The sequence below is a fragment of the Phodopus roborovskii genome, unplaced genomic scaffold (assembly GCF_943737965.1).
Source record: "Phodopus roborovskii unplaced genomic scaffold, PHOROB, whole genome shotgun sequence".
NCBI lineage: Eukaryota > Metazoa > Chordata > Mammalia > Rodentia > Cricetidae > Phodopus > Phodopus roborovskii.
The window spans coordinates 16036631-16062151 of record NW_026126410.1 but is presented as its reverse complement, the minus strand read 5'-3'; the positions used below and the strand labels follow the sequence as shown (position 1 = coordinate 16062151).

Below are 25521 nucleotides of genomic sequence, written 5' to 3'. Positions count from 1 at the left end.
AGGTGTTTAAGGACCAGCTCAGGACTGAGAAGCAGAGCCCACCATGACTGTGTGAACTCTGTCTCGATTCAAGCATCCAGTCTCTGGTCTTCAATGTCTAGTACTGGACCAGGTGGCTTTCAGTTTAGTGGACTGGCTTCTCAGGCTTATCACACTCTGCCACACATGCACACTTTCATTCACTCTTGTCTCTAGTAGTTAGGTAACACATCTAGGTTCACTTTCCTAATCTCCTTCCAGCCTGGCTTCTACCTTTTTGCTGTCCCTGAAAGGATGCAAGGCAGAGAGTAGAGTCACATAGGACAGTTGAAATTTAAGGGAATACAACACAGAGAATCCCATAATTGCCTAGCTGGGAAACAGGAGACAATTGTTAAAAGTTTACCCTGGTACACAGTGACTACTAGGATGTCTGTCCTTAAGGCAAAAAGAAATTGTTAAAGATTAACAGTGGCTGCCAGCTTTATGTAGTTTTTTCTCAAAATGTGTTTGGGCTTACTTTTTATGTTTTTATATTCCTGAATACTCCACTTTACACAAACAGGATTGATAGAATGAATCTCTCCTTTTATATAGACAATGGATTTGTTAGACTGTGTATAAGCTGTGGTCCAGGTAGTCCAACAATGCTTCCTACCAATAGAAATTTAAAGAGTCCACTAGTTATTTAGTTCATGAAGCTGAATATCTCAGCCGGTCTTCAGTATATATCAAAATTCCAAGGAAGTAGACTTTAACGCTGGTAAAGGAATCAACTTGTTAGCCTGAGCAAGGGCAAGCAGGCAAAGAGAGAGCTTTCTTCTTCAATATCCTTTATACATGTAGGCAGCCACGAGAAAGAATAATTCCGATTAAAGGTAGACCTTTCTTTGCTCTTGCTTTTGTTTTTTTGGTGTTTATGAGACAGGATTTAATTGTGTAGCCCCAGAATTTATTCTGCAGACCATGCTGGTCTCAAACTCAGAAAATCTGACTGCTTCTGCCTCCTGAATGCTTGTTTTAGCAACTATACATTTTGCTGCTCCTGAGATGGAGAATAAAAATTACCCATGACCCTGCCAATCTTGGAGTCCTTTTACCCAGAGGGTCCTTAATAGTGTGATGAATCTCCTGTTCTTCTTGCCATGTTAGGTGCAAATGTTGTAGATTGAGTGTGGATTCACATTCACTTAGGTCCATGGAAAGAAGATGCAGGGGCACCTTAAGGATGATTTTAGCCTTTACAACTGCTGGGAGAATTAGCATCTCAAGACTGAAACCTCTCCTTTATGGAAGGAATTTTTTTTTCTTTTTATTGTTATCCAATTTACACCTTTATCAAGTTGATTTCCCATCCCAAAACATCTTATCTAAGCTTCTCAAAGGGACAATAACAAATGCAAATTCTCCTTCAAAGAATACCACAGTCCGCCTGGTTTTTCCAAACCAAGTTTTGCATAGGCTATGTATCCCTAGAAAACTCTCAGATAAGACTTCAAACAGAAGGTACCAGAGACAAAGTAGCAATCACAAAAGGCAGATCAAACTGCCTGCAGAAATCTTCAGGAATTCACAACAACAATGCATCTTTAAGTACTTAATGTCCAGTTCTGACAATGGTGGAGGATCACTCCTACCAGTCACACCCCCAACCCTGCACCTGGGTCCACTGTGAGTGTCATTCTTCATGGTCACACCTACAAAAGTAGAACACCACACAAAAGTACCTACAAGGCATTGTGATGGTCTTAATATCCACTTCTGAAGGTGATGGACATGTGAAGCCCTGCCCCTTGGCCTCAGAGGATGTCTTGTGGGTGTCAATCCCGGAGGTCATGCCTAAACCTCAGTGGAACACTCTGCCCTAGTACTTCACCAAGGGAACTCCCTGCACCCGCACCTACAAAGCACTAGGATAAATGTAACTTCTCATTCTGAAGGTGATGGACATGAGGAGTCCCACCCTCACTCCTCGAGATCACACCCATAGTGCGGGAACTCCCCACAACGTGGCTGCAGCCAAGGACGCCATATGTTGTAGATGGTGCCCAGCTGCTGGTGGATCTGGCTCAGTGAACTCCACTGCCGTACTGCCTCCTGCCTCAATTTCCCCACCACCTCGTGGAACTCGGGCTCTGAGTCAGGATTCAGTGGATGGGTCTCACCCGGGTCTGCAGAGATGTCGAAGAGCAGAGGCGGGTCATGTTCTGTCACATCCCCGAAGCATGGGCAAACTGCACTGCCATAGCAGGCTCCTGCCCCTTCTGGGTGGAAGTTCGGGGTCATGAAGTGAACCTTCCAGACTCTTCCTCCTGCAGGCCAATTACAGTGATGAAGAGACACATAGCAGTATGCATACTCTGGGGGAGGGAATAGTATACACCCCCTAAACATGACTTCATTGACACACAGATGTGAAAAAGACAGGAACCTAACCCATGGCCACTCCAACCCAGAAGCACTCCCTTCCTAGTAAGAAGAGTTTTATGTGTGTGTGTGTGTGTGTGTGTGTGTGTGTGTGTGTGTACTCACGGTCACGTTGTACCCAGCGTGCAGCATGTAGAAACACCTCACAGTAGTGCAACAGGAACTCGTGGTCTGAGTGCTGGGTTTCTCCTCGTAGCAAGGGCAGCAGGTTCCTCCCGTCAATCACCCTAGGGATTGGTGACACATCAGCTGTTAAACAGGTGCTCCACAATGCCAATAGGATGGCCCTACAACCTCTCCTGTCACTCAAGCACTCTGCTATGCTACCTCTGTATTGCACCATATGACATCACACTAGTCACTCGAGTCCTCTGCAGCCTTGTCCCCCCACTGCACCATGTAACAGCCCCACCTGTCCCTCAAGTGTATTTCCGTTGTGACATTATTGCTCACCCACCCTTCTCACCTGCTCCCACCCTACAACCACATCATAGCAGCTGTCACTGACTTCCGGTGTGACATCATTGTTCACTGGTTTCATGTCTTCCTCTCTCACTGGCCATGTAACAGCCGCTGTAACTCAGACTCACTTCCAATGTGATGTCAGTGCTCACCTGTCCCCTTTGCTCCTCCCTACCCTGTCTGCATATGCATGACAGCAGCTTTTACCCAGGCACACTTACAGCGTAACATCATTGCTCACCAGTCCTAAGGCTTGGCCCTGCATTCATGTGACAGCAGCTGTCGTCACCCAGGCTCCCTTTAGGTATTCTTAGTGCTAACCTGTCCACCCTGCTCAGCCCAACCCCTGCCTCACACATATATGTGACAGCAGCTGTCACTCAGGCTCTTTCCTGATGTGACATCATTGCTTACCTGTCCTTTGGCTCGGCTCCGCCTCCCAGGAGGACCACAGTGGGGAACACATCCATCATGCTCGTGGGTTGGTCCACAACCCGCCCTGCAGGCAGCACTCCAGGCCAGCGGAAGATACCAGGAACTCGGATGCCGCCCTCCCAGCCACCCATACCTTTGCCACCTGTGAAGAAGGGACTGGCAGTAAGGCTAGGGACTGAATGTCAAGCCAGAGGACTTTGGTAGGAATAGGAAGTGGCAAAGAATAGAGGAGGGAGAGAGAAGGACACCACCTCAGGACACTCAGGGAACCACAAGTGGAGGAAAAGTATGAATGAGCATGGGAAGGAGAGGCAGAGCCACCAGCAGAGGATACCTGTTATCCCTGGAACCTGGAAGTGGGGGAGAGGGTGAAGGATCATGAGAAGGAGAGATGGAGCCACTAGCCAAGGGAGTCTTGGAGAGAGTGCTTGTGTTAAGTACCGGGGTGGAGTACCTAGCTCACCTCTGTACCCTCCGTTCCAGCCCCCAAGCTGCACATGACCAACACGAGACTCCAGTGAGCCTCCATGGTCCGATGCAAAGTACACAAGCGTGTTGTCTGTCAGTCCTTCCCGGTCCAGGGTGTCTAGGATCTGCCCTGCGAGGTCAGACATTTGTGACCAAGGACATGTAGGCCCACAGGAGAGGGGCATGTGGGGGGTTCCATGGGGCTATCCCATCAGCCACTGTGACCCACACAGGGTCAGGGACATGGGGCATTTCCATCAGCCCCTGCGAGGATGCCGGTCACTCACCCACCATCCAGTCCATCTCTTCCACATTGTCCCCATATGGCCCATGCTTGCTCCGTCTATGGAAGTCCTCAGTAGTCACAAGGGGGATGTGCACGTGCAGGAAGGATACAAGCAGCATGAAGGGGTGGTGCTTGTTCCTGGGGGGACAGTGACATAAAAGGCCACAAGGAGAGGCCAGATAAGGCATCATAGCCCATGGGAAAATGGAATCTCTTTGATGGTTTCTACTGTTTTCGGTGACATCACTGCCTCTAACCAACTTCCCTCAAGATTTCTGTAGTCCTGTCTCTCAGCCTCAGTCATTTCTGCCTGGGACCTGATGACATCAGCAGTCATTTCTGTCCCATCAAATGTCTGCCATCTACCAGTCATCTGTCAATGACTGTTAATCTGTACTTACACCTGTCACTCTTCTTTCAATGAATCTTTACCTATATCTATTTGTCAATCATATACCTGTATCAGTCTGTACCTATCACCTGTCAATCATGAATCTGTCAATTAATCTGCATCTGACATCCATCCGTCATCCTTACACACCTGTCAATCATGTATCTCTGTCTCATGTGTGTATTGATCTACCATCTATTACTGTCTGCAGTTACATGTTAACTGGTAGTCAATCCCTCAACATGCATCATCTGTTACCCATCCACGACTCACCCCTCAATCATCCACCTGCCTATCTCTGCTCCTAGTCTCCAATAACCCACCACATCTACCAATCACGTGTCTATTGCTCTATATCCAAGTTGTCATCAAACCCACTATCCCCCTGCTTCCACTTACTTTTCAGAAGCTGAGGGTTGGAGATACTCTGCCAAGCAGGTTATTGATAGCCCCCCCAAATCTAGTTCCTATAAGTCTATTCAGACTTGAGCGTACAGGGCAGCTAAGCCCATTCCATGTGAATGACATGTTTATCGTGTCACTTCTAGGCACTCACTCTCCTGCCATGTGACCTTGACATTGAACTCCTCACAGGGAACCATGGGAGGAAGAGAGGAGGGAGGAAAGATGGGGGGGGGGGTCCAGAGATTTCCCACCATGCACTGCGTTTTGATGGACACTTAACATGTAATCATGGTGGAGGTGAGAGTGATATCAGGGTTTTCCCACCATGCCCTGCACCACACACCTCTGCAGGAAAGTCTCTGCCTCCCTGAGCATGAGGCCAGTGACTCGCTCGAGGCGCAGGGGCTGTTGGGTCACCGTGTGGTTCCTCATGAGGAAGCAGTCAGCATATATGATGAAGTCACCCACGTGACGCGATGCGGCGGCGAACATGGCGGTAGTAGCAGCCAGGACAAGGACTAGCATCCACCGCGGTGCACGGATGAGCCGGGTGAGCTTCCCAGCTGCCAGGGTGAGTGAGGCAACTGCAGCTACCTGGCTGCACAGGTGCAGGCGGCGCTGCAGCTTCATGCGCTTCTCAGAAGGTTCCGCCACTGCGCAGTCCCCCATCATGCCCAGTGGCATCCCCAGGAAGTGTTGGAACCCATGACTCAGTGGGTGGTGGCAATGGTCAGAGGAGGAGTGACAGTTCAGACCCAGGTGCCACTTCCCTGGGTAGTGAAAGAGAGGAAACCACAAAGCATGATGGGCGGGGTAGGGGCTGGCAGCCCAGTGATGTCACCACTCACTTCACATCACATGACCTCACCCCCCCCACTCATGTCAGATGATGTCACCACCCACTGCAGGTATGATGAAGTCACCACCTGTCCAGGACAGATGATGTTACCATTCCCTACAACCCTACCCATACATCATCTGATGATATCATCTGATGACATTGCTACCTGGTCAGGGTCTGATGTCACCACCCCTACATCCCGATCCATGCCACATCAAATGATGTCACTATCCTCCTACGTCAGAGAACACACCAATGAGGCCTGTGACATAGCCTTGCTCCTTCAGGATTTTTGCAAACGTGATCTCCTCAGCTGGAAGGCCGCCAGCACCCGCTGCCCACTGGAGGACACGGTGGCCATTACCAGATGTCATCCCTACACCGGAAGGAAGATGAGTCAGGAGGGTGTCCACACAGTAGGACATGGAGCACACAATAGTATTTGGACACATAGTAGGGCATGGAGGAAGGATTTGGCCCTGCCTTTCACAGAACCCAACATGCCCCTGGCCCTGCCTCCCATAGAACCCAATATGCTTCTGGCACTGCCTCACATAGCTCCCAGCATGACCCTGGCTCTGCCTCCCATGGTTCCCAGATGTCCCTGGCCCTGTTTCTCATAGAGGACCTTAAGAGTCCAGCCTAAAGGGAAGAAGCAATGACATCAGAGGGGCATAATTGGAGGAAGTGACATCATCAACAGGGAATAACAGGAAGTCACACCAACAGTGGGGTTTAGTGGGAGGGAATAACCTCAGCAACAGGATCATCCATGGATGAAGTCATAGGTCAGTAGGAGTATTTAGGAGTCAGACCAAGGGGAGAAAGTGATGTCGTCAATGGGGCATAGTGGAAGGGAGTGACATCATCAGTGCCTAATGGAGAAGTGACACCAGTAGTGGGACCAGGTGGGGAAAGTGGTGTCAGTATGGCCTAACGGGAGGAAGTGACATCAGCAGTGGGCTCATTAGTGGCTGGAGTCATAGGTCAATGGGAGGGACTTAGGAATGGAGCCTAGTTGAGGAAGTGGTATCATCCTGAATGCCTAGTTGGAGGAAGTCAGGTCATCAGCAGGAGGGTGAATGGGGTCAGTGAGCCATACACAGGGTAGGGCCAAGGGGAGGAAGTGACATCACCAGCAGGCTGGTAGGGAAGTGGTCAGGGCACACAGGGCTGCTCACCTGTACGGATGGGGTACCTCCCAGTGAGGAAGGCGGCCCTGCTGGGTGTGCACACAGCCTCAGCTGCCAGGTGCTGTGTGAGCCTCACTCCATCTTCTGCAAGTCGGTCGATGTTCGGGGTCCTGTGGGGGAGGGAAGTGTATCATGGAGTGGGAGGCCATTAACACCCATGTGACCCTGACATCAGCTTCACTGTTAGCCTGGTGTTAGGCATCATGGGAAATCCTGAGCTGACCCCAGGGTGATGCTCACTGTGGTGCCTGCATATCCTGATGTATTATGGGTATTCTGGTAAGGAGCATTGTGGGTACCATCATGAGGCATATTAGGCCCCAGGCCTTTCCCTCCTCACCTGATGGTGCTGTTGCCATAGCAGCCAATGTCCCCAATGCCCAGGTCGTCTGCCAGGAGCAGGAGGAAGTTGGGCTGAGACTGTGATGCATCCCGGCCTATGACTGGCTTCAGGCCCAGGAAGACACCCAGTAAGGCGGCAAGGCAGTTCCTGAAACACAAGTGACAAGTCATCTATCCAGCTTCTATCCACATCACCGAGGCAGAGAACATTGGTATTGGGTAGCAACATGTGGCTCCAGGGATCTGGTGGTGAATTCTGGGCACCATGGGAGTGTGCAGGATTAATTTACAAATAATTATAAATTGTCAATCAATTAAGTTTCCACAAACAAGGACTTCTAGGAGATTCTCTTACCAGCAATGTGGGTAATGTATCATGATGCTTCTGACCTGGGGATTTCTGCAAGAAGTAAACAAATGATAAGTGACCATATGACAGAAAGGACACTTTCACAGTCCCTGCCCCTTCACCTGCCTGGGTGATGGTTCTGTCCACAGTAGGAATGACCCTCCCTTGTCAATCATCCCCCAGGACAGGCCCCCAGCCCTCCCATGTCAATCATTTGTCAGAACACATGTGTCTATCATCCCCCAGGACACGCCCACAATCCTGCCCTCTCAATCATCCCTCAAAACATGCACAGAGCCCTCCTGTGTCAATCACACTTGAGTACACACCCACAGCCCTCCTTTGTCAGCAATCCAGCTGGACAGGGCCATAGCCCTCCCAAGTCAACCATCCTTGAGAGCACACCCACAGACCACTGTGAGGTGGTGACAAACACTTCACTGAGACAATTCCCGTGATATTATGAGTAGTGACAGTTGACAGAGCTGTCAATCACCTTAAGTGCCTGCTTCCCCCACAGGAACCTTAAGGGAGTACCTGTGACATCATCACTGTCACTCTTTCTAGAGTGGGTATTTCAGCCATGCTGTCAGGAAACTGTTGTGGGAGAGGAGACCTGATAGCACAGGAAATCAGAAATAGAGGGGCTTGGTGCATGCTGGGAGGTGCCTGGAGTATGCTGGGGAAGGACTGTGTCTTCTGGAAGGAGAATGGTGCATGCTACAAAGGGCTCCTTGTATTATGGGAGGGGCCCGATTCATGATGGAAGAGGCCTGTGTACTTTGGGATGGGCCTGATGCATGCTAGGTGTGGGACAAAGTGCCAGGAGCCTGGTGAATGCTAGGAGAGGCGTGTGTATTGGGAGGGACATGGTACATGATGTAAAGAGCTTGATGAATTCTGAGAAGGAACCTGGTGCATTCTTGCAGAGGCCTATTTATTACGTATTATGGAAGGGGCCTGGTGAATGCTGGAAGCTATGTGTGTTATGGGAGGGGCCTGGTGCATGATGGGAAGGGTCTGTGCATTATGGGAGGGGACTGACTGATGAATGGGGCCTGTGTAATTTGGAGGGATATGGAACATGCTGGGAGAGGCCTGTGCATTTTGAGAATGGTCTGTGTAGTATGGAATAACCACCATGCATACATTTTTAACTTAAGTTGAAACTGAGTTTAAAGACAAATTGAAAAATAAAACAAAAATTAAAAAAATTAGAGTTAAATTTCATCATCTAATTACCACCCCCTGGACATGCCATGTGCAAATATTTAAATTCCTCAAGATTTTCTGTCCTGCATAGATGTTGGAATTGTGCCAAGGCCCGAGGGTGTAACTTGGTGGAGTCGTGAAAATTTTAGTATTAGTTTTTAAAAACCATTAAAAATCTTTAATATTCTAAAACTTTAAAAAAATCTTTAATTTTTGAGAATCTAGCTGTCAAATTTTCACAGGAATAATTAATTATTTTGACGCAGTTTTCCTCCTTGCCTATTTACTTATGTTTTCATACATGCCACACACCGGCCAACAGTGTTTTGCTTTGTTTTTAATTTTTAATTTAATTTTGTTTTTATTTTAATTTTTGCTTCAGTGTGCTTCCAAATTTCATTTCTATTTGGATTTCTTCTTTAATTTTTAAGTTTAATCTTTAATTTTATTTTTCAATCCCATTTCCATTTTTACTTCGTATTCAACTTCGGTTTCCTAATTCAGCTTTTGATTCTCATCCATCTTAATTTAGTTTCTCCAACTCCTCCAAACTTTTTCTGCAAAAATAACTTATTTTTGTTTTGTCAACCAGTTTTCCCACCCGATGGTTCCCAACGCAGACCTGCACCAACTGGCTGTGACTGAACCTCCCATGTGAACAGAAAGATCCTTTCTTTTTTATTATTTGTTTTTTCTCCCTAGGGTGGGGGAGGGGCGAACTTTCTCCTCCGTCCTCCCTCTCCCCTCCCAGCTTTTCGTGGCGAATCCTCATGCCCGTGGATTCCACCCCTGACCCCAAAACGAGGCTGCCAGTCCCCTTCTCTTGCCCCTCCACCTCAGCACAGACTCACCGTCAACACGGAGCATCAGGATCTAGCTGGCTACAGCCTTTTCTAACCTCGCTCCTCGTCGTCTCCTTAGTATTCCCCTCCCCCTCCCCCCCCCCGCACTTGGGAGGAACTTGTCTGTCACGTCGGGCGGGGTCGACATGGATCCGGCTGGAACCGGTTTTCCTCTGCCTAAACGTGCCTGGGCAGCAGGGATTCATGTTTAATTTAATTTCGGCAATTCCAGCCCCTCTTGGCCACTCAGACATTGGATGCTAAAAGTTTCTATAAAAATAACTACAGTGGTGGAGGTTAGACCAGCAGGAGCTAGCTGCAGGGCCACCTGACTCCCCTAAGGTAATCTGTACAAGTTATCTTGGCGGCACTGTGGTAGCCACACGTGTAGGAGCCCAAGTGTGCACAGACGGTGTGGGGATGGCCAAGCTTGCATCAAGCCCCTCCCACAATACACAGAACCTGTTCCGTATTATACAGTCCTATCTCTCAATACACAGGCACCTCCCATAATACACAGGCCCATCACATGATACACAAGGCCCTTCCAGCATGCACTAGGCCCCACCTATGATATATAAGTCCATCCCATAATACAAAGGCCCATCCCCATTTATTATTCATTAATTCCCGCCCTAAACTCTCCGTGGTGGTGATTGACATGTGGGCCTCTGAGTCCTTGTGAGACCTGTGGTTTGACCTCTGCACAACCCCAGCTTCATTCCTTCCCAGTTATCATTAAAACTCTATAAAGAGCCGGGATAGGAAGGTTGCGGAGGCCAGACTCTCTAATTAATATGTAATCACCGTAATGAGATCGGCGGAATACTTAATTATGCTAAAGAGGATGGTGGAATAGTTAATTATGCTAATGGGGCAGGGATGCTTGGATATGCTAATGAGGCCCAGCCAGTGTCCCTGCCTTGCAGGAAGGACTGTGTCCCTCTGTAGGAGCAGCAGCCAGAGCGCTGGGTGAGTGCGGTTGGTCGATTATTCAATTTATTATCACACCGCTGGGGAGTGGGAGAGGAGGTCGATGGTTCTGTGTGTCTCTTGACCCTAGCAAGAGGGAAGGAAGCCCATGATTGAGGGGAGCATGTGACTGCTGCTGAGGGAGTTTTCAGATTGTTGTCTGTTCTGGCACAGGAGCTGTCTGTCCCTCCATCTGTCTGTCATGATGGAAAATGACTTGCTTTTGATTGATAGCTGTGACTGGGGTCCTGGTCATGGTGGGAAATGATATGTGTTTGACAGCTGTGACTGGGGTCCTGGTCATGGTGGGAAATGATATGTGTTTGACAGCTGTGACTGGGTTTGGGTCGCAATGGAAAAATGACATGTTTGATTGACAGCTGTGATTTGGGTCAGGGCCATGATGGGAAATGAATATTTGATTGACAAGGGTGACTGGTATCTGGGTATGATGGGAAATGAACTTGATTGATAGGAATACATAAATTTCTGTGTACATGTCTATACATTCTTCCACAATTGTGTGGAGGAATCAAAGAAGGTCACATGGTTTTCATGTGACATCAGGCTGGTCCAGCATATTCCATGCTTTCTGCTTGACCCTGTCCAACTCTACCTAAGTTCCTTTTGAACTTCATCCTTGATTCCTACCGACTCTGGACCCCTGACCCATGTCTAAGTGATCCGGGATCACCCTGGGGTAACCCTGTGACATCAAAGATGCAAGAGGATTAATTAGTGCTCACAACTCTGCCCCTCCCACCCCTGGAAGAGTTTTTAATGAAGCCATGGATCCTCTCCATCAAAGCAGCAGGGACTGATGCGAGGATGCACACACTCACCTGAGCCTCTGATCACCTGGGATTCTGGGGGTTAATAAGGAATCAGCAGTTATAATGCTTTTAGCCCAGCATATCCCATGTCCTTCATCAACTGTGCACAGGATCTTCTCATGTCTCCATGAGCTCATGTTCATGTTTAAGTGAGGGTCTGGTGACCTGGGGCCAGGAATGCTGCATGGGAGTCCAGGGAAGGGTCAGTGTGCTCCTTTTCCTCCAACATGTAATTCTCCACCATCCCAGAATGCTTTGCAATGGACTGGCCAGTGTCATTCTCTTCTGATTGTATTTTTGTTATAAATGTGAACCATTTTTTTCTAAATACCCCATAATGCTTAGGAGAGAGTTGCAAGTTGAGTTGGTGACCCAGAACATCGTGGGAGCCTTGATAGAGCAGGGCATGAGAGCAGAAGGTGGAGCTATAGACCAAGTTTCTTTCCCACCTGATTCCACTGCCATTTAGCCCCAAATAAACACACAGAGACATTAATTATATACTGTTTGGCTACTGGCTTAGGCTTCTTACTGGCTAGCTCTCTCTTAATTATTAACCCTTAACTATTAATCTATGCATTTCTACATGGCCTTATCTTACTATAGAATGCCTGGGCAGAGTCCTACCTTCCCAGTAGCTACATGGCATTTCCCTGGCAGCTCCTCTGTGTCCTCTCCCTAGAATTCTTCTTGTCTGGTAGCCCTGCCTATACGTTCTGCCTGGCTACTGGCCAATCAGTATTTTTGTCATCAATCAATAAGAAAAACATATATACAGAAGGACATGCCCCATCATAGAGCAGGTCATTATGTGAGCACTGCTCACACCCAGCTGCTGACATCAAAGTGGACAGGAAGGAGATACAGAGAAGAAACCACTTCCTGTGTCCCTTTAAAGGAAATGCACACAATTGCAAAACTTCCTCCCTCTAGGCTCTACCCTTTACAGGTGACCCTACCTCTGACTAGTGTTACTTTCTGGGAAGCAGGTCACACAATGGGTGCAACAGAAGTTTTGTCATTTCCTGTAAACCTGAGAAATTTTCCACCTGGTGTGAAATAAGACCCTTCCCAGCGCCCATGTTTTCTCAATTGTTCTAAGTCTATCAGAATGACATCAGCATGACCACACAGCCAGGTCACTTGCAGGTGACATGTGATCAAAGTTATATTTTCTATTCATTTTGTGTTTTTCTTCCCAGGACAGGAGAATATGCAACTGCAGGATACGTGGTGAGAGGATAGTCCATTTCCTGTGTATAGGCATGTATGAGTGATGATTGACACAGGACTGTGGGCATGTCCTGAAGGATGATTGACTAGGAAGGGCTGTGGGCATATCTGGTGGGGTGATGGACACTGAGGGCCGTCCCACCTTTCTCCAGGATCCTCTGGCTGTGTTTTTCCCTCTGCTTCATAGACACACGTGGTGAGTTCCTGACCCGGAACTCCCGCCCCAACATTGTGCTGCTCATGGCCGATGACCTCGGCATGGGGGACCTAGGATGCTACGGGAACACCTCTGTCAGGTAAACCGAGTAACCCCAACAGTGGTGACAGCCATCTTGCAGAAGTCCAAGTCTGCTCACAGGAGAGCAAGCCTATAGAAGTCACGTTCAGCCCATGCTACTGTTCTGTGTGGTCAGTGACACAGGCAGGCATGCCACAGCTCCCAGCAGCTGTCAGTCTTGATTGATAGCTTGGGGATGGTAATAGGTTTACTCCATGATCTCTCCTGGTCCCACCCTGTGACCTTCCTGTGACTCCACAGGACCCCGAACATCGACCGTCTTGCAAAAGAGGGCGTGATGCTCACACAGCACCTGGCGGCTGCCTCCATGTGTACACCCAGCCGTGCAGCCTTCCTCACAGGGCGTTATCCTGTGCGCTCAGGTGCGTATCATGTGACCTGATGTCATCGTGGGCAAATCCCTAATCAGCATGCACCGCTGTGTGCTCTGGTGTGTATCATGTGTGCCTGACATCATCTCAGGCAGTCCCCTACCATACATGCACCTTGTGCACTCAGGTGTCACATGTATGATGTGAGGCAGGTAGTCTGCTACCCAACATGCACCACCCAGAGTGCTCAAAGTCATCATTGGCAGCCCCCTACCCAACATGCACTGTGCATCTGCAGTTGCCCAAATTGCTCCCTCTGCAGAAACAGTGTTCCTTGGCTTATTTCTCAGTAATTTGTGCTAATTGGCACTCGAAGAAATTTACATATATGTACATATACTTCCATGCCCTCAAGTGATTCCTGTGTTAGTTCCTCGTAGTGAGAAATCCTGGGGTGCTGATGTGATAATGTTCATTGTCCATGGGGTGCTGACACCATGACAGCATCCCAAGAGTGCTGATTGCAGGATAACCTGTTCAGATGGCAGCTCCGTGATTCCCTGACCTCTGCTACCCTAGGCATGGCATCACCCAATAACATGTACCGTGACATCATGTGGTTGGGTGGATCAGGCGGACTCTCGAGCAATGAGACGACATTTGCCAAGATGCTGCAACACCGGGGATACCGCACAGGACTTATAGGTGAGGGGTCAGGAGTAAGGTGTCACAAACATGAGAGGTTAGGGAGGGAAGGGGGGTCAAAGGTCAGAGAGAGGTGGATGAGGGAAAGGAAGGTCATAGGTAAGGGGTCAGGGACCACAGGTCACAGGGGGAGGAGTGAGGAAATATAGGTCAGAAAATGTAGCACCCTCACTACAATCTGTTCCACGAATCGGGCGAAGGCCTAGAGATTGAAATAAAGACAAGACAGTGGGTCATTTGTTCAATGGCAAAGTAGGAACACCAAATGCCGAATGCCGTTTATTGAGGGGCAAGAACGGGCTTAAATACTGACTTATAGCACAGTAGAAAAATACAGGAATTTTTTGGCTTAGCTCCTCCCTGTGTTGTCACGAGGTATGGTTGTCACAGGGTGTGTGTCACAAGATCTGTTGTCATGAGGTGTGTGTCACGTGAAGAGTACCAACAAAAGCTTTGGGGCAAGGAGTTCCCACCAACAGCTTCAGGCTAGCTCAAGGTGCCTTGAGGTCCTACAGGTCCCCCGTTCTTTAATATAAACTAACAACTGTCTTAGGTGACAGAGGACGTCAGCATAATTCCTTACCAGTCATTGGAGAGGTCACCCAGGCCCATAACCTTCCTGTCTTAGGTTAGATATTTGCCCCCTCTGCCTTACCTGTCTCTGGTGAATAGTTTGTCAGCCACACTTGGGCAGAGGCATTTTCTCTTGAGCCAAAGACAGTATCTGTCTTGTTAGAAAGTTGGCCTGGGCCTGTTTAATGCTGTGGCAAAGTAGCACCAAGTGCAAGGGCTTCAAACCCCAATGATCTGCCCACAAGTTGAAGTCCTTGTAAAAGGCCTTCTGCATTGGCAAGTGGCACTCAGGTCTCATAGATGTTAATGATCTGCATGGCTAAAGCATGTGTATATCTTAAAAACTGATCACTCCAGGATTTCTGGAGAAAAATGATGCATTAACACAGATATGTGTAAAAGACAGAGAACAAGAAGCCATATGAGCTTCTCACAAAAATTCAAGTGTTCCTATAGGAGGTTAGTTTGTAAATTTAGTTTAAAAATGCCAATTTGTACTAGATAATCAAGTGTGCTTTGGGTAGCTAAGGCTTAAGCCAAATTACCTGCTAGATGATCCACTGTGCTTGCAGTATTTACTATGGGAGAGGGCTATGGTAGAAACTGTTGCTTCAGTGGTGAAGGCGGCACTGGCAGCCGTGATCCTGGAATCTCCTTTCCTCTCTGCTGCACACCCGGGGTAAGTGGCCCACGACAGCTGTTACAGTCGGCAGACCTGCTAAGAACAATTGAAACTTTCTCCAAAATTAGTAGCATTGGTTACAACAAAAAGAATGGAACCAGAATACAGTGCCTAAGATGAAGGTGAAATTCTTGTCCTTTGGATCATAGTGTAAATTTAAAGCCGCTTGATCCAAACTATAATTAGTGGTCAGGAAAAAAAGGTTACATATGGCTACTCAGACCCACAGGCATCAGGATTGGTAGATTCTTGAAGACCCATTGGACCTTCTTTCTGGCTGTTACAATCCTCCGCATATGGTGAATCAGCCGCTCAGGCACCCAAACAGGGTTATCTGCGTCTTGTGGAAAGAGACAAACTGACCCTCAGGACCATACTAGAACTGGGTCAGGGCCGCACCATTTTCCAGTAGTGAGTGACATTCTTCCACATAATTGAGCCATAGTCAGATGACCGAGGGCGCCTGTCAGCCACAGATCGAGCAGCACCATCAATAGTTAAAAAATGTAAAATGTATAGGACAAGAGAAAGGTGATTATGAGGATATCCTGTAAACTCCCCCTTTTTTGTTTTATGAAGATAGGCTTTAATTGTGCGATGTACACGTTCCACCATGGCCTGACCCTGAGGATTAAATTATAAGGGATACCTGTCTTAGGTGAGATAAAAAATTTTTTGCAAAAAAGAATTAAAACCATGACTAGTATAAGCAGTGCCATTATCAGTTTTTAATTGTCTGGGCATTCCCATATAAGCAAAGGCTTGTAAACAATGGCTCTTAACATCCTTAAGCCTTTCTCCAGTATGAGCAGAGGCAAATATGAGATGAGAATGGGTATCCACAGATAGATGAACAAATTGTAGTCGACCAAAGGAAGGAACATGAGTAACATCCATCTGCCAGATATCATTAGGTGTGACACCACGGGGGTTAACTCCAAGGTATGGAACAGGTAAGAACTCTGCACACAGGGGACAATTCTTAACTATATCAAGAGCTTGTCTCTAGTAATTTTAAAATGGAATTTAAGTGACCCTGCATTAAGGTGGAAGGTTGTATGAGCTTTGCAGGCTGCTTCATACCCAGACTCTCTCATCATCATAATGGCACTATCAGTTTTAGTATTAAAATCAGCAATGGCATTTCCTTCACTTAAAGGGCCGGGCAAATCAGAATGCGCTCAGAGATGTCCTACAAAAATTGGATGAGAGCGCCTCCATAGTAGGCTTTGTATGGCTAGTAAATGTTCTTCTACACAAGACACTGGAGCTATATAAGCAGCAGTTTCTAAGGGAGCCAATATATGATACACATATTTACTATCCGTGTATAAGTTAAATGGCTCATCAGAAAAATGTTGAAGGGCTAATTGTACTGCAGCTAGTTCTGCAAATTGTGCAGACTTCAATTTAAGTATAGAGCGTTTGTTAATGGGAAAAGAAACAACTACTGCACAACCATTTGAAGAGCCAGCTGTAAATACATTACGGGCCCCATTCAGAGGATTTTGGGAAATAACCTTGGGGAAACACACAGGGTGATTTTTTAAAAAAATGAGCTAACTTACTGGAAGGAAAATGACTATCAAAGCGGCAGGGTGTGGAACACAAGAAGCCATTGTATCTGTTGTTGAGTATAGGGAGTAACAATTACATCCAGCACCTTGCCAAAAACTTGAATATTCATTTTGTATGCCTTTTGAATAGTAGAAAGCATTGCCTGAGGATAAGATCTAACTGTCTTTCTTGGGGATGCATGTTCATGCACCCATAATATAGGACCAGTTTGCCAAAATACCGAAGTAGGGGAATACGCTGAAGCAAAGACTAATAACATCAAGTTCTGAGAATAGTCAATATAATTTAAATGTGCAGATTGGAGACATTTTTGCACAAGCTGCATACATTCTCGTGCAGCAGGCGTTAAGGTGCTCGGAGAAGTGGGATCAGAATCTCCTTGTAAAATATCAAATAATGTTCTAAGCTGCGCAGTGGTTAGGGCCAAACTAGATCGAACTCAATTTATGTCTCCGAATAATTTTTGAAAATCATTAAGGGTGGTCAGATTATCCAGCCTTAAAGTAATCTTTTGAGGACGGATACCAGAAAATAACAATTCATGACCCAGGTATTGATAGGGAAATTCTTGTTGCACCTTTTCTGGGGCTAATCTTAAGCCCACTAATTGAAGATTATGTTGCAATTCCCCAAAAGCCTCATTCACTTCCTTAGAATCCGGGCCAGCTAAAAGAATATCATCCATATAATGTGTAATATATAGGGATTGAAATTTCTCTCTAATGGGGGCAATGGCCAATGATACATAAATTTGACAAATAGTGGAACTATTGGCCATTCCTTGAGGCAACACCACCCATTGAGATCTCTTATAGGGCTCTATAAAGTTAATAGAAGGAATGCTAAATGCAAATCACTCACTATCCTGAGGATGCAAAGGAATGCTAAAAAGCATTCCTTTTAGGTCTATAACTAATAAATGATAGCCTTGAGGAATACCCACAGGGGAAGGCAAGCCAGGTTGTGTTGCTCCCATAATTTGCATACAATCATTAACAGCTCTGAGATCTTGTAGGAGTCTCCATTTTCCAGATTTTTTCTTTATAACAAAGATTGGGGTATTCCATGGGGAAGTGGAAGGAACAATATGTCCTGCCTCTAATTATTCCTTTACAAGTTGATGTGCAGCCTGTAACTTCTCAATAGATAAGGGCCATTGCTCCACCCATACTGGGTTATCAGTTTTCCAGATAATAGGAATGGGAACAGGCTGCATCGCAATAGCCCCTAGGGAAAATTTCCCAGCCCAGAGCGATCTCCAGCTCTTTTGATAATTAAATTTTTAGATGCAACAGACTGAGGGTCACCTTGTAGGAATTTACTCAGTCCTTTTTCTTGTACATAACCTTGGTCAGCCAGCATATTTTTAACAGGCTCAGTAGTAAGGACTGCTCCCATGGCCTGAAGCACATCTCTCCCCCAAAGATTAACAGGTATATGACTTAACACAAAAGGCTGGAAAATTCCTGTAGGTCCTTCATCATCTGACCATTTAAGAAACTGAGTACTACATTCTGGAGCCACAGCAGTTCCCACTCCTTGTAAAGGAGTGGAGGCTGGCTGAAGAGGCCATGCTTGTGGCCAATGTTTTTTTGCTATTACTGAGGAGTCTGCTCCCATGTCCCCAAGTCCAGAAAATCGTCTACCTTGTATGGTGAGGGTGAGCATGGGGCGCTGTTCAAGAGTTGATACCCAAAAGGCACCCATGGAGCCTGTGGACCCAAAACCAGCAGATCCCCTGATGTCCTTTAAAAAGGGATTGTTGGTTTTGAACATAGGGAGAAGACTCAATTGCGCTATCCGAGCACCCTGTGGTATCATTAATACCCCCATTTCTGCCCTAACCATGATTTTTATTTCTCCTTGAAAGTCTGAATCTACTACTCCTGGAATAACTCTAATTCCTTTCAACAAGGCACTAACAATAGCCCTATTGCTCCTGGGGGAAGAGGCCCAAAGACTCCTGTTGAGTGCCCATTTGTGGTATTAATATTGCTCGAGTGGTGGAACAGAGGTCCAATCCTGCGCTTCCTGGGGTACCTCTGATAAGGTCCTGAACATAAAGGGGTTTCTCTGAGGGATCATCTGTATTAGGCGGGTTACAGGTGTATCCATTGCCTCGTACACCTGGGCTTGAGGGGCCCGAGGCTGGCCCCGCTTCCAGTTTCCCTGAGCCGGTAAAGGATTACCAAGGGCATCTGTCTTTGACCTACATTCCTTGCTCCAATGATGACCCTTACAGCAACGTGGGCAAAGCCTTGGCCTAGGGCTCAATTGCGTTGCCACACCCTGGGGACAGTTCCTTTTGAAATGTCCTGGCTGTCCATATCCAAAGCAACTCTTTGGTCTGGCTCCTCCATTGTTCTCCCCTCTTTTCACAACTGAAGCTATTACCTGGCCCATAATGTGATGACCATCTATGTCCCGACATATGCGTATATAGTCATTAAGACTTTTGGACTTATGGGGACGTAAAGCCTCTTTACAATACTTGTTTGCATTTTCGAATGCCAATTGTTTAACTATGGGCATGGCATTTTCAACAACACCAAAAATGCAGCCTGCCAGCTGTAGGAGGCAGTCTGCAAATTCTGAATTGGGCTCAGACGGTCCCTGCAATACCTTAGATCTCCTGCAGCCTCATTAGGCAGGACTTTCCAAGCTCTAGTAGCAGCAGCAGCAATTTGTGCATAGACCTCTGGGTCAAAAAGAATTTGAGGTGCAAGGGTAGCATATTGACCTCCACTTGTTGCGCTCATGAGCGCAGGAAATCCGGCAGCAGCATTAATTTGCGTGGTTTTCTTGCAAAATTCTTGAAATTTGCCTCTCCAGAGCAAATAGTCACCTCCACTCAGCCCGGCTCTACAGAGCTGCATACAATCACTAGGGGTGCAATTTAACGCTGTAAAAGACTCAAAAATTGTCTGAGTAAAAGGAGCATGGGCCCATAAGCAGTGACAGCCTCTTTAAGCTGTTTTATATCCTTAAAATTTAATGGGCTGTGTTCCCTAACCCTGTTATCTGAGGATCCACTGTCTCAATCACTGGAAACACCTGTCTTTCCTTTTCTAACACTTCTACCTTGTTCTAAATCTTGTACTTCCTCAAAAGTCCTATTCATCTATGCCATTTCTTGTTTTACTTTATGGCAATGAATTCTTTAGCTGTCTTGTTTTAATCCTGGTGCCCTGCCTTTTCAATAGGGCCACTAATTACCCACTGAGCTTTTCCTTACAGTTACTGGCACCCATCCTTCAATACACCCTCATTCACTTACTTTTGCCGGCTGGCCTTCGAGGGCTATCTCTTAGGTGATCCTTTCTTTCCCGATCTCGGCAGGACCTCCACTTGTAGCGCCCACGCTACAATCTGTTCCACGAATCGGACGAAGGCCTAGAGATTGAAATAAAGACAAGACAGCAGGTCATTCGTTCAATGGCAAAGTAGGAACACCAAATGCCGAATGCCGTTTATTGAGGGGCAAGAACGGCTTAAATACTGACTTATAGCACCATGGAAAATTACAGGAATTTTTTGGCTTAGCTCCTCCCTGTGTTGTCACGAGGTATGGTTGTCACGGGGTGTGTGTCATGAGGTGTGTTGTCACAGGGTGTGTGTCACAAGATCTGTCCACGAGGTGTGTATCACGGGAAGAGTACCAACAAAAGCCTTGGGGCAAGGAGTTCCCGCCAACAGCTTCAGGCTAGCTCAAGGTACCTTGGGGTCCTACAAGAAAACAGAGGTGAGAGAGGGAAGGGGTCATAATAGAGGAGTAAGGGGTCACAGGTCAGAGAGCAAAGGAGTGAGGACAGGAGGGGGATATAAGTGATGGGGAAGGGGAAGAGGTTGGCAGTAAGGAGAGGACCTCCAGCCCAGGATGACACCTGTAATTGACACCTGTCAGGCATCGAACCTACACTTGACAAAAGCCTCCTAGAGGGAAAAATTCATTTAGTTCTCAATTCCTGGGTTACAGTCTAGAACCAAGGGGTCAGGTGATATGTACAGTCAACTGTAGAGTGATGGATTCATGCTGGAGACCTGGCATGGAGGAAGGTGCCGCCCAGAGTGAGCGGGGCTTCTGGTGTGATTCACCCATTGGGATTCGTCCACAAAGTCCTCAGGCAGTGTTTTGCATTGACTCAGGCCTGGAATATTATACACCTGTGATGGTTTACCACCTAGGGTGACACAGGGGTGTGATGTCTGTCAACATAATGTGCCAATGATGTTACCCTGTCTCTACCCCTCCCACACAGGGAAGTGGCACTTGGGCATGAGCTGTGCATCCCGAGGAGACCACTGTGCACACCCGCTCAACCATGGCTTTGACTTCTTCTACGGGATGCCGCTGGGGCTGCTGGGGGACTGCAGCGCCCGTGCCTGGCCAGAAGTGCACAGCGGTCTTCGCTTCCAGCTGTGGGTGACATCAGCAGCACTGGCCACCCTACCCTTTTTGCTGCTGGTACCCCGCCTGGCACGCTGGTTTTCTGTTCCCTGGTTGCTCGTGGCCGCTTCTGGCTTCCTGGCTGCGTTCTTCTTTTTGCTCTGGTTCAGCAGCTACGGCTTCGTGCGCAGGTGGAACTGCATCATCATGCGTGACCATGATGTTATCCAGCAGCCAGCCGAGGAGACCCGGGCAGCAGGGCTGATGCTGAGGGAGGCACTGGCCTTCATTGACAGGTGATATCCTATCTGGCAGAAGATTGGGGGTGGGTCTTGAGGGATGATTGACAGGAGGGCTGGAGCCATGTCCTGAGGGATGATTCACACTGGAAGCCTGTGAGTGTATCCTGAGGGATGACTGACAAGGAAGGACTGTGGGCATGTCCTGAGGCCATGACACAGGCCAGTGAGAGTGTGTCCTGAGAAATGACAGACAGGAGGGCTGTTCTGAGTGGTAATATGACCCTCACTGAATTTTACCCTACAGGCATAAGCGTGGCCCATTCCTGCTGTTCCTGTCCTTCTTGCACGTGCACACGCCATTGCCTACGCGTGGGAATTTCGTGGGTCGCAGCAAGTTTGGGCTGTATGGGGACAATGTAGAGGAGTTGGACTGGATGGTGGGTGAGTGACATGTGACCGAGTATGGGAACCTCTTATGTAAAAAGCACGTAAAGTAAATATGATTGCACAAAGGTCTGCATCGACATCAGGAGATATCATGGTGTGATTTGATAATGAAACATACTGTGATCTGTGTGATGGTGTCATATTGTCATTTAGCGTCATTGGAAATAACATATTGTGAACCATAGGATGTTGTTCAATCACAAGTGATGTCATCATATATGACCCCGGGACCCGCAGCACCCATAGGGAAAGCACTCTTACCTCCAAGTTGGAACTAAGGGTGCTTGCTGCAGGTACTGCCCCCGCCTGCCCCACATGCTCATTATAGTTCCTACCATTGCCTACCTACTCATTGTAGGGTGTACTCCTTCCCAAATACACAAGCTAGGTCACGCTCCTGCATCATGTGCTCATCTATGCCCTGCCTCTATCACATGTGCTCACCCTCGGCCCCGCATTCTACTGTCCCCACAGGGAAGGTTCTCGCGGCCCTGGATCGGGAGCGCCTAACCAATCAGACCCTGGTTTATTTCACATCAGACAACGGTGGCCGCCTGGAGGCAGAGAAAGATGGGGCCCGTGCTGGTGGCTGGAATGGGGTCTACAGGGGTGAGTGTTCCCAAAATGTGTGGTTGTCCCCTACCCCAGGCTATGTGTGGAAGTCAAAGGCCACCTGTGCTGTGTTCCTCTCTCCTACCACTCCACGTGGGATAGGGCACAGGATTTGAACCTGGGACCCAGGGCTGGGCCGCAGTCATCCTGCCTGCAAGCAGCCCTCTAACCTACCCCTACGCTGGTCATGTGACAGGAGGCAGCGGCATGGGTGGCTGGGAGGGCGGAGTACGCGTGCCTGGCATCTTCCGGTGGCCCACAGTGCTGGAGGCAGGACTAGTCATCGAGGAGCCTACGAGTCTCATGGACCTGCTCCCCACCCTAAGTCATGTGGGCGGCGGGATCCTCCCCCAGGACAGGTGCTGAGGGGGCAGGGCCGATTGTGGGAGGGGCCTGAGGGATGACTGACACGGGAGGGCTGTGGGAGTGTCCTTAGGAATGATTGAAATGTTGGGTTTACACTGAAATCCTGGCTCCCCTTGCTCCCCCCCCCTCCACTTCCTTTTCTGTTTCCCTGTACAAAGAGTGATTGATGGCCGGAATCTAATGCCGCTGCTGGAGGGCCATGTGCAACGCTCAGACCATGAGTTCTTCTTCCACTACTGTGGCGTTTTCCTACATAGCGTCAGGTGGCACCAGAAGGACTGTGAGTGGGGACAGGGCTGGACAGAAGCGAAGGGGAAACAGAAGTGGGAAGAGGAAGAGGAAATGAAGTGGAAATGGGAGAGGAAGAGTTAGAGGAAGTGGGAGGCAAAGGTGATGAGGAGACAGAGGAAGTAGGAAGAGGATGGGAAATGGAAGAGGAAGAGGGAGAGGAAGAAGCATGGGAAGTGGGAGCAGAAATGAGGAAATGGGAAAAGGAATAGGAAATGGAAGAGGAAGCAGGTGTGGAATGGGAAGAAGAGGGAGGGGTATGAGAAGTGGTGAGGAGACGAAGGGGAAGAGGAAGTTCGGAGGAAGATGATGGAAGAGGAAGGGAAAATGGAAGTGGGAGGAGAAATGAAGAGAAATAGGAAGTAGAAATGGAAGAGAAAGCAATTGTAGAAGGAGAAGTGGGGGTAGCAGAGGTGATGAGGAAAGGAAGTAGAAGAGGAAATTGGGAGGAAGAGATAAAGTAAGTGGAAGAAGGGATGGGGAAGCTGAACTTTGGAGAAAAGGGAGGGGAAATGAAGAGGATGAGGAAGTGAGGGAGAGGAAGAGGAAGGGGGTGAAGAAGCCTCTGAAACTATCTCGAGATAACCGTCCTGTGACCTTTGTACAGTCGATTATCCTCATGTCACAATCATGTCATCTAGTTCCCTCCCCCCTCCCACCACTGTTGGGTGTGTTTCCCTGGGTCCCCCTCCATGACAGTCTTGGGGTCACATGGAAGGAAATCCATGGGGCTGGGGTGTGTCTCGTCATGTGGTTACTCCCTTGTGCAGGCAACACTGTGTGGAAGGCCCATTATGTCACCCCCAATGTCTCCCCGGAAGGCTCCGAAGCCTGCCATGGTGGTGTGTGTGCTTGCTCCGGTGATGTCACCCACCACGACCCGCCCCTGCTTTTCGACATCTCAAGAGACCCCGCAGAGTCGCACCCACTGAACCCAGACAATGAGGTGCTATTCGACACAGTGCTTGGAAAGATGGCAGCAGCAGTGAGGGAGCATCGAGCCACCATTACCCCCACACCCCGCCAGCTCTCCACCTTCAATGCACTCTGGAAACCCTGGCTGCAGCCCTGCTGTGGTGCTGCCTTTCCGCTCTGCAGCTGCTCAGGGGAGGATGTATGAGTGTGGTTCTCAATGAGGCCTGGATACTCCCAACTTAGTGCTCCCTAATGGTGAAGTGCTCCCCATGAGGAGCTCCATGATAGTGATATGCTCACCACACAGTGCTCTTTGTGGGTAGTGTGATCCCCACATGATGCTCCCTGACAAAGGAGTAGCTTCCCATGCAGTGATCCATGGGCTGCTCCCCATGAGGTACTACATGATGGTGGGGGGCTCCTCACAGGGTTCTCACTGATCACGGGATGCTCTCCACATGGTGCTCTATGACTACGGGGTGCTCCTTAAACTGCTTACTGACCACAGGATGTTCCCTATGTGTGCTTAAGATGGTGAGATGCTCCTCACACAGTGCTCACTGACTGACTATTCTATCCCCCCTACCCCCATGATGCTTCCTGAGAATCCATGCACCCCACACAATACTCACTAACAACTGGGTGATCTCCACACAATGCTTTCTAAGAGAGATTGTCCTCACATAGTACTCACTGAGAGTACTATGCTCCACAGAGGGTACTCACTGACTGCAGGGGTGCTCAACAGGAAGTGTTCTCTGAATGTTGAACCAGTGATGGCTAGGCTCCTCACAGTTCTCCCTGATAGCAGCACTGCTCTTCAGAGTGCTCATTGACTCTTGCACTGACCCTCTGAGTGCTCCTCCTGTGGTGTTCAATGACAGTAGGTTGTTCTTCATATGATCCTCCCTGAAAGTGGGATGCTCCTCACTTAGTACTCCCTGACAGCTGGAGAGCTCTTCAGCAGGTGCTCCATGACAGCAATGTTCCCTGACAGTAGGTGTTCCTCACTTGGCACTTCCTGTCCATCATCCATCCCTCAAAATGTGTGGGTTACCACTCTGTGGAATCACGGGAGGCCAATGCCTAAGTTTCCCCAGCAGGTCCTGTTTCCCTGAAAACAAAATATCCTCAGTAGACTGAGGAATCTGTCATAATAAATTATCAGGGTGGGTTAACATGCATTTTCATAAATTAGAATACGTTGTCATGTTATTAATGCTTACATTCTGACCTGTACAGAATTATGGGTAGAGATATAGATGATGGCAGACATGCCTACAATCACACCTCCAACACTGAGCCAAATAAGGTGTTATGAAGTCATCTAGTCTGACATTAACACTTATCCTCTAACCCTGACCCTGATCCTCTAACCCTAACCTAAACACTCTAACCCTCTTACTCCAACCCTGACCTTCACCCTATGCCAAATATGACCCTGAGC

General features: G+C 48.1%; 2 protein-coding genes and 1 pseudogene across 2 annotated transcripts; 1 reads left to right on the top strand and 2 right to left on the bottom strand.

The window, feature by feature from the left end:
* LOC127220765 (zinc finger protein 431-like) overlaps positions 1-1816 on the bottom strand; it is a 38933-nt pseudogene extending 37117 nt beyond the window's left edge.
* Positions 1817-1918: 102 nt separating this feature from the next.
* On the bottom strand, positions 1919-7400 carry Arsl (arylsulfatase L). Its single transcript, XM_051182682.1, has 9 exons — positions 7228-7400; positions 6876-6997; positions 5948-6070; positions 5197-5623; positions 4059-4195; positions 3767-3901; positions 3283-3445; positions 2512-2633; positions 1919-2291 (listed from the first exon to the last, which is right to left on the bottom strand). The coding sequence occupies exons 1-9, from the start codon at positions 7398-7400 to the stop codon at positions 1945-1947; spliced, it is 1749 nt and encodes a 582-aa protein (XP_051038639.1). The 3' UTR covers positions 1919-1944.
* A 3130-nt stretch (positions 7401-10530) lies between these two features.
* Positions 10531-24293, top strand: Arsh (arylsulfatase family member H). The gene is made up of 10 exons (XM_051182681.1): positions 10531-10604; positions 12823-12966; positions 13209-13330; positions 13859-13984; positions 21077-21500; positions 21751-21887; positions 22368-22502; positions 22702-22864; positions 23030-23151; positions 23930-24293. Exons 1-10 carry the CDS (start codon positions 10531-10533, stop codon positions 24277-24279), a joined length of 1797 nt encoding a protein of 598 aa, XP_051038638.1. The 3' UTR covers positions 24280-24293.
* The last annotated feature ends 1228 nt before the right edge of the window (positions 24294-25521 follow it).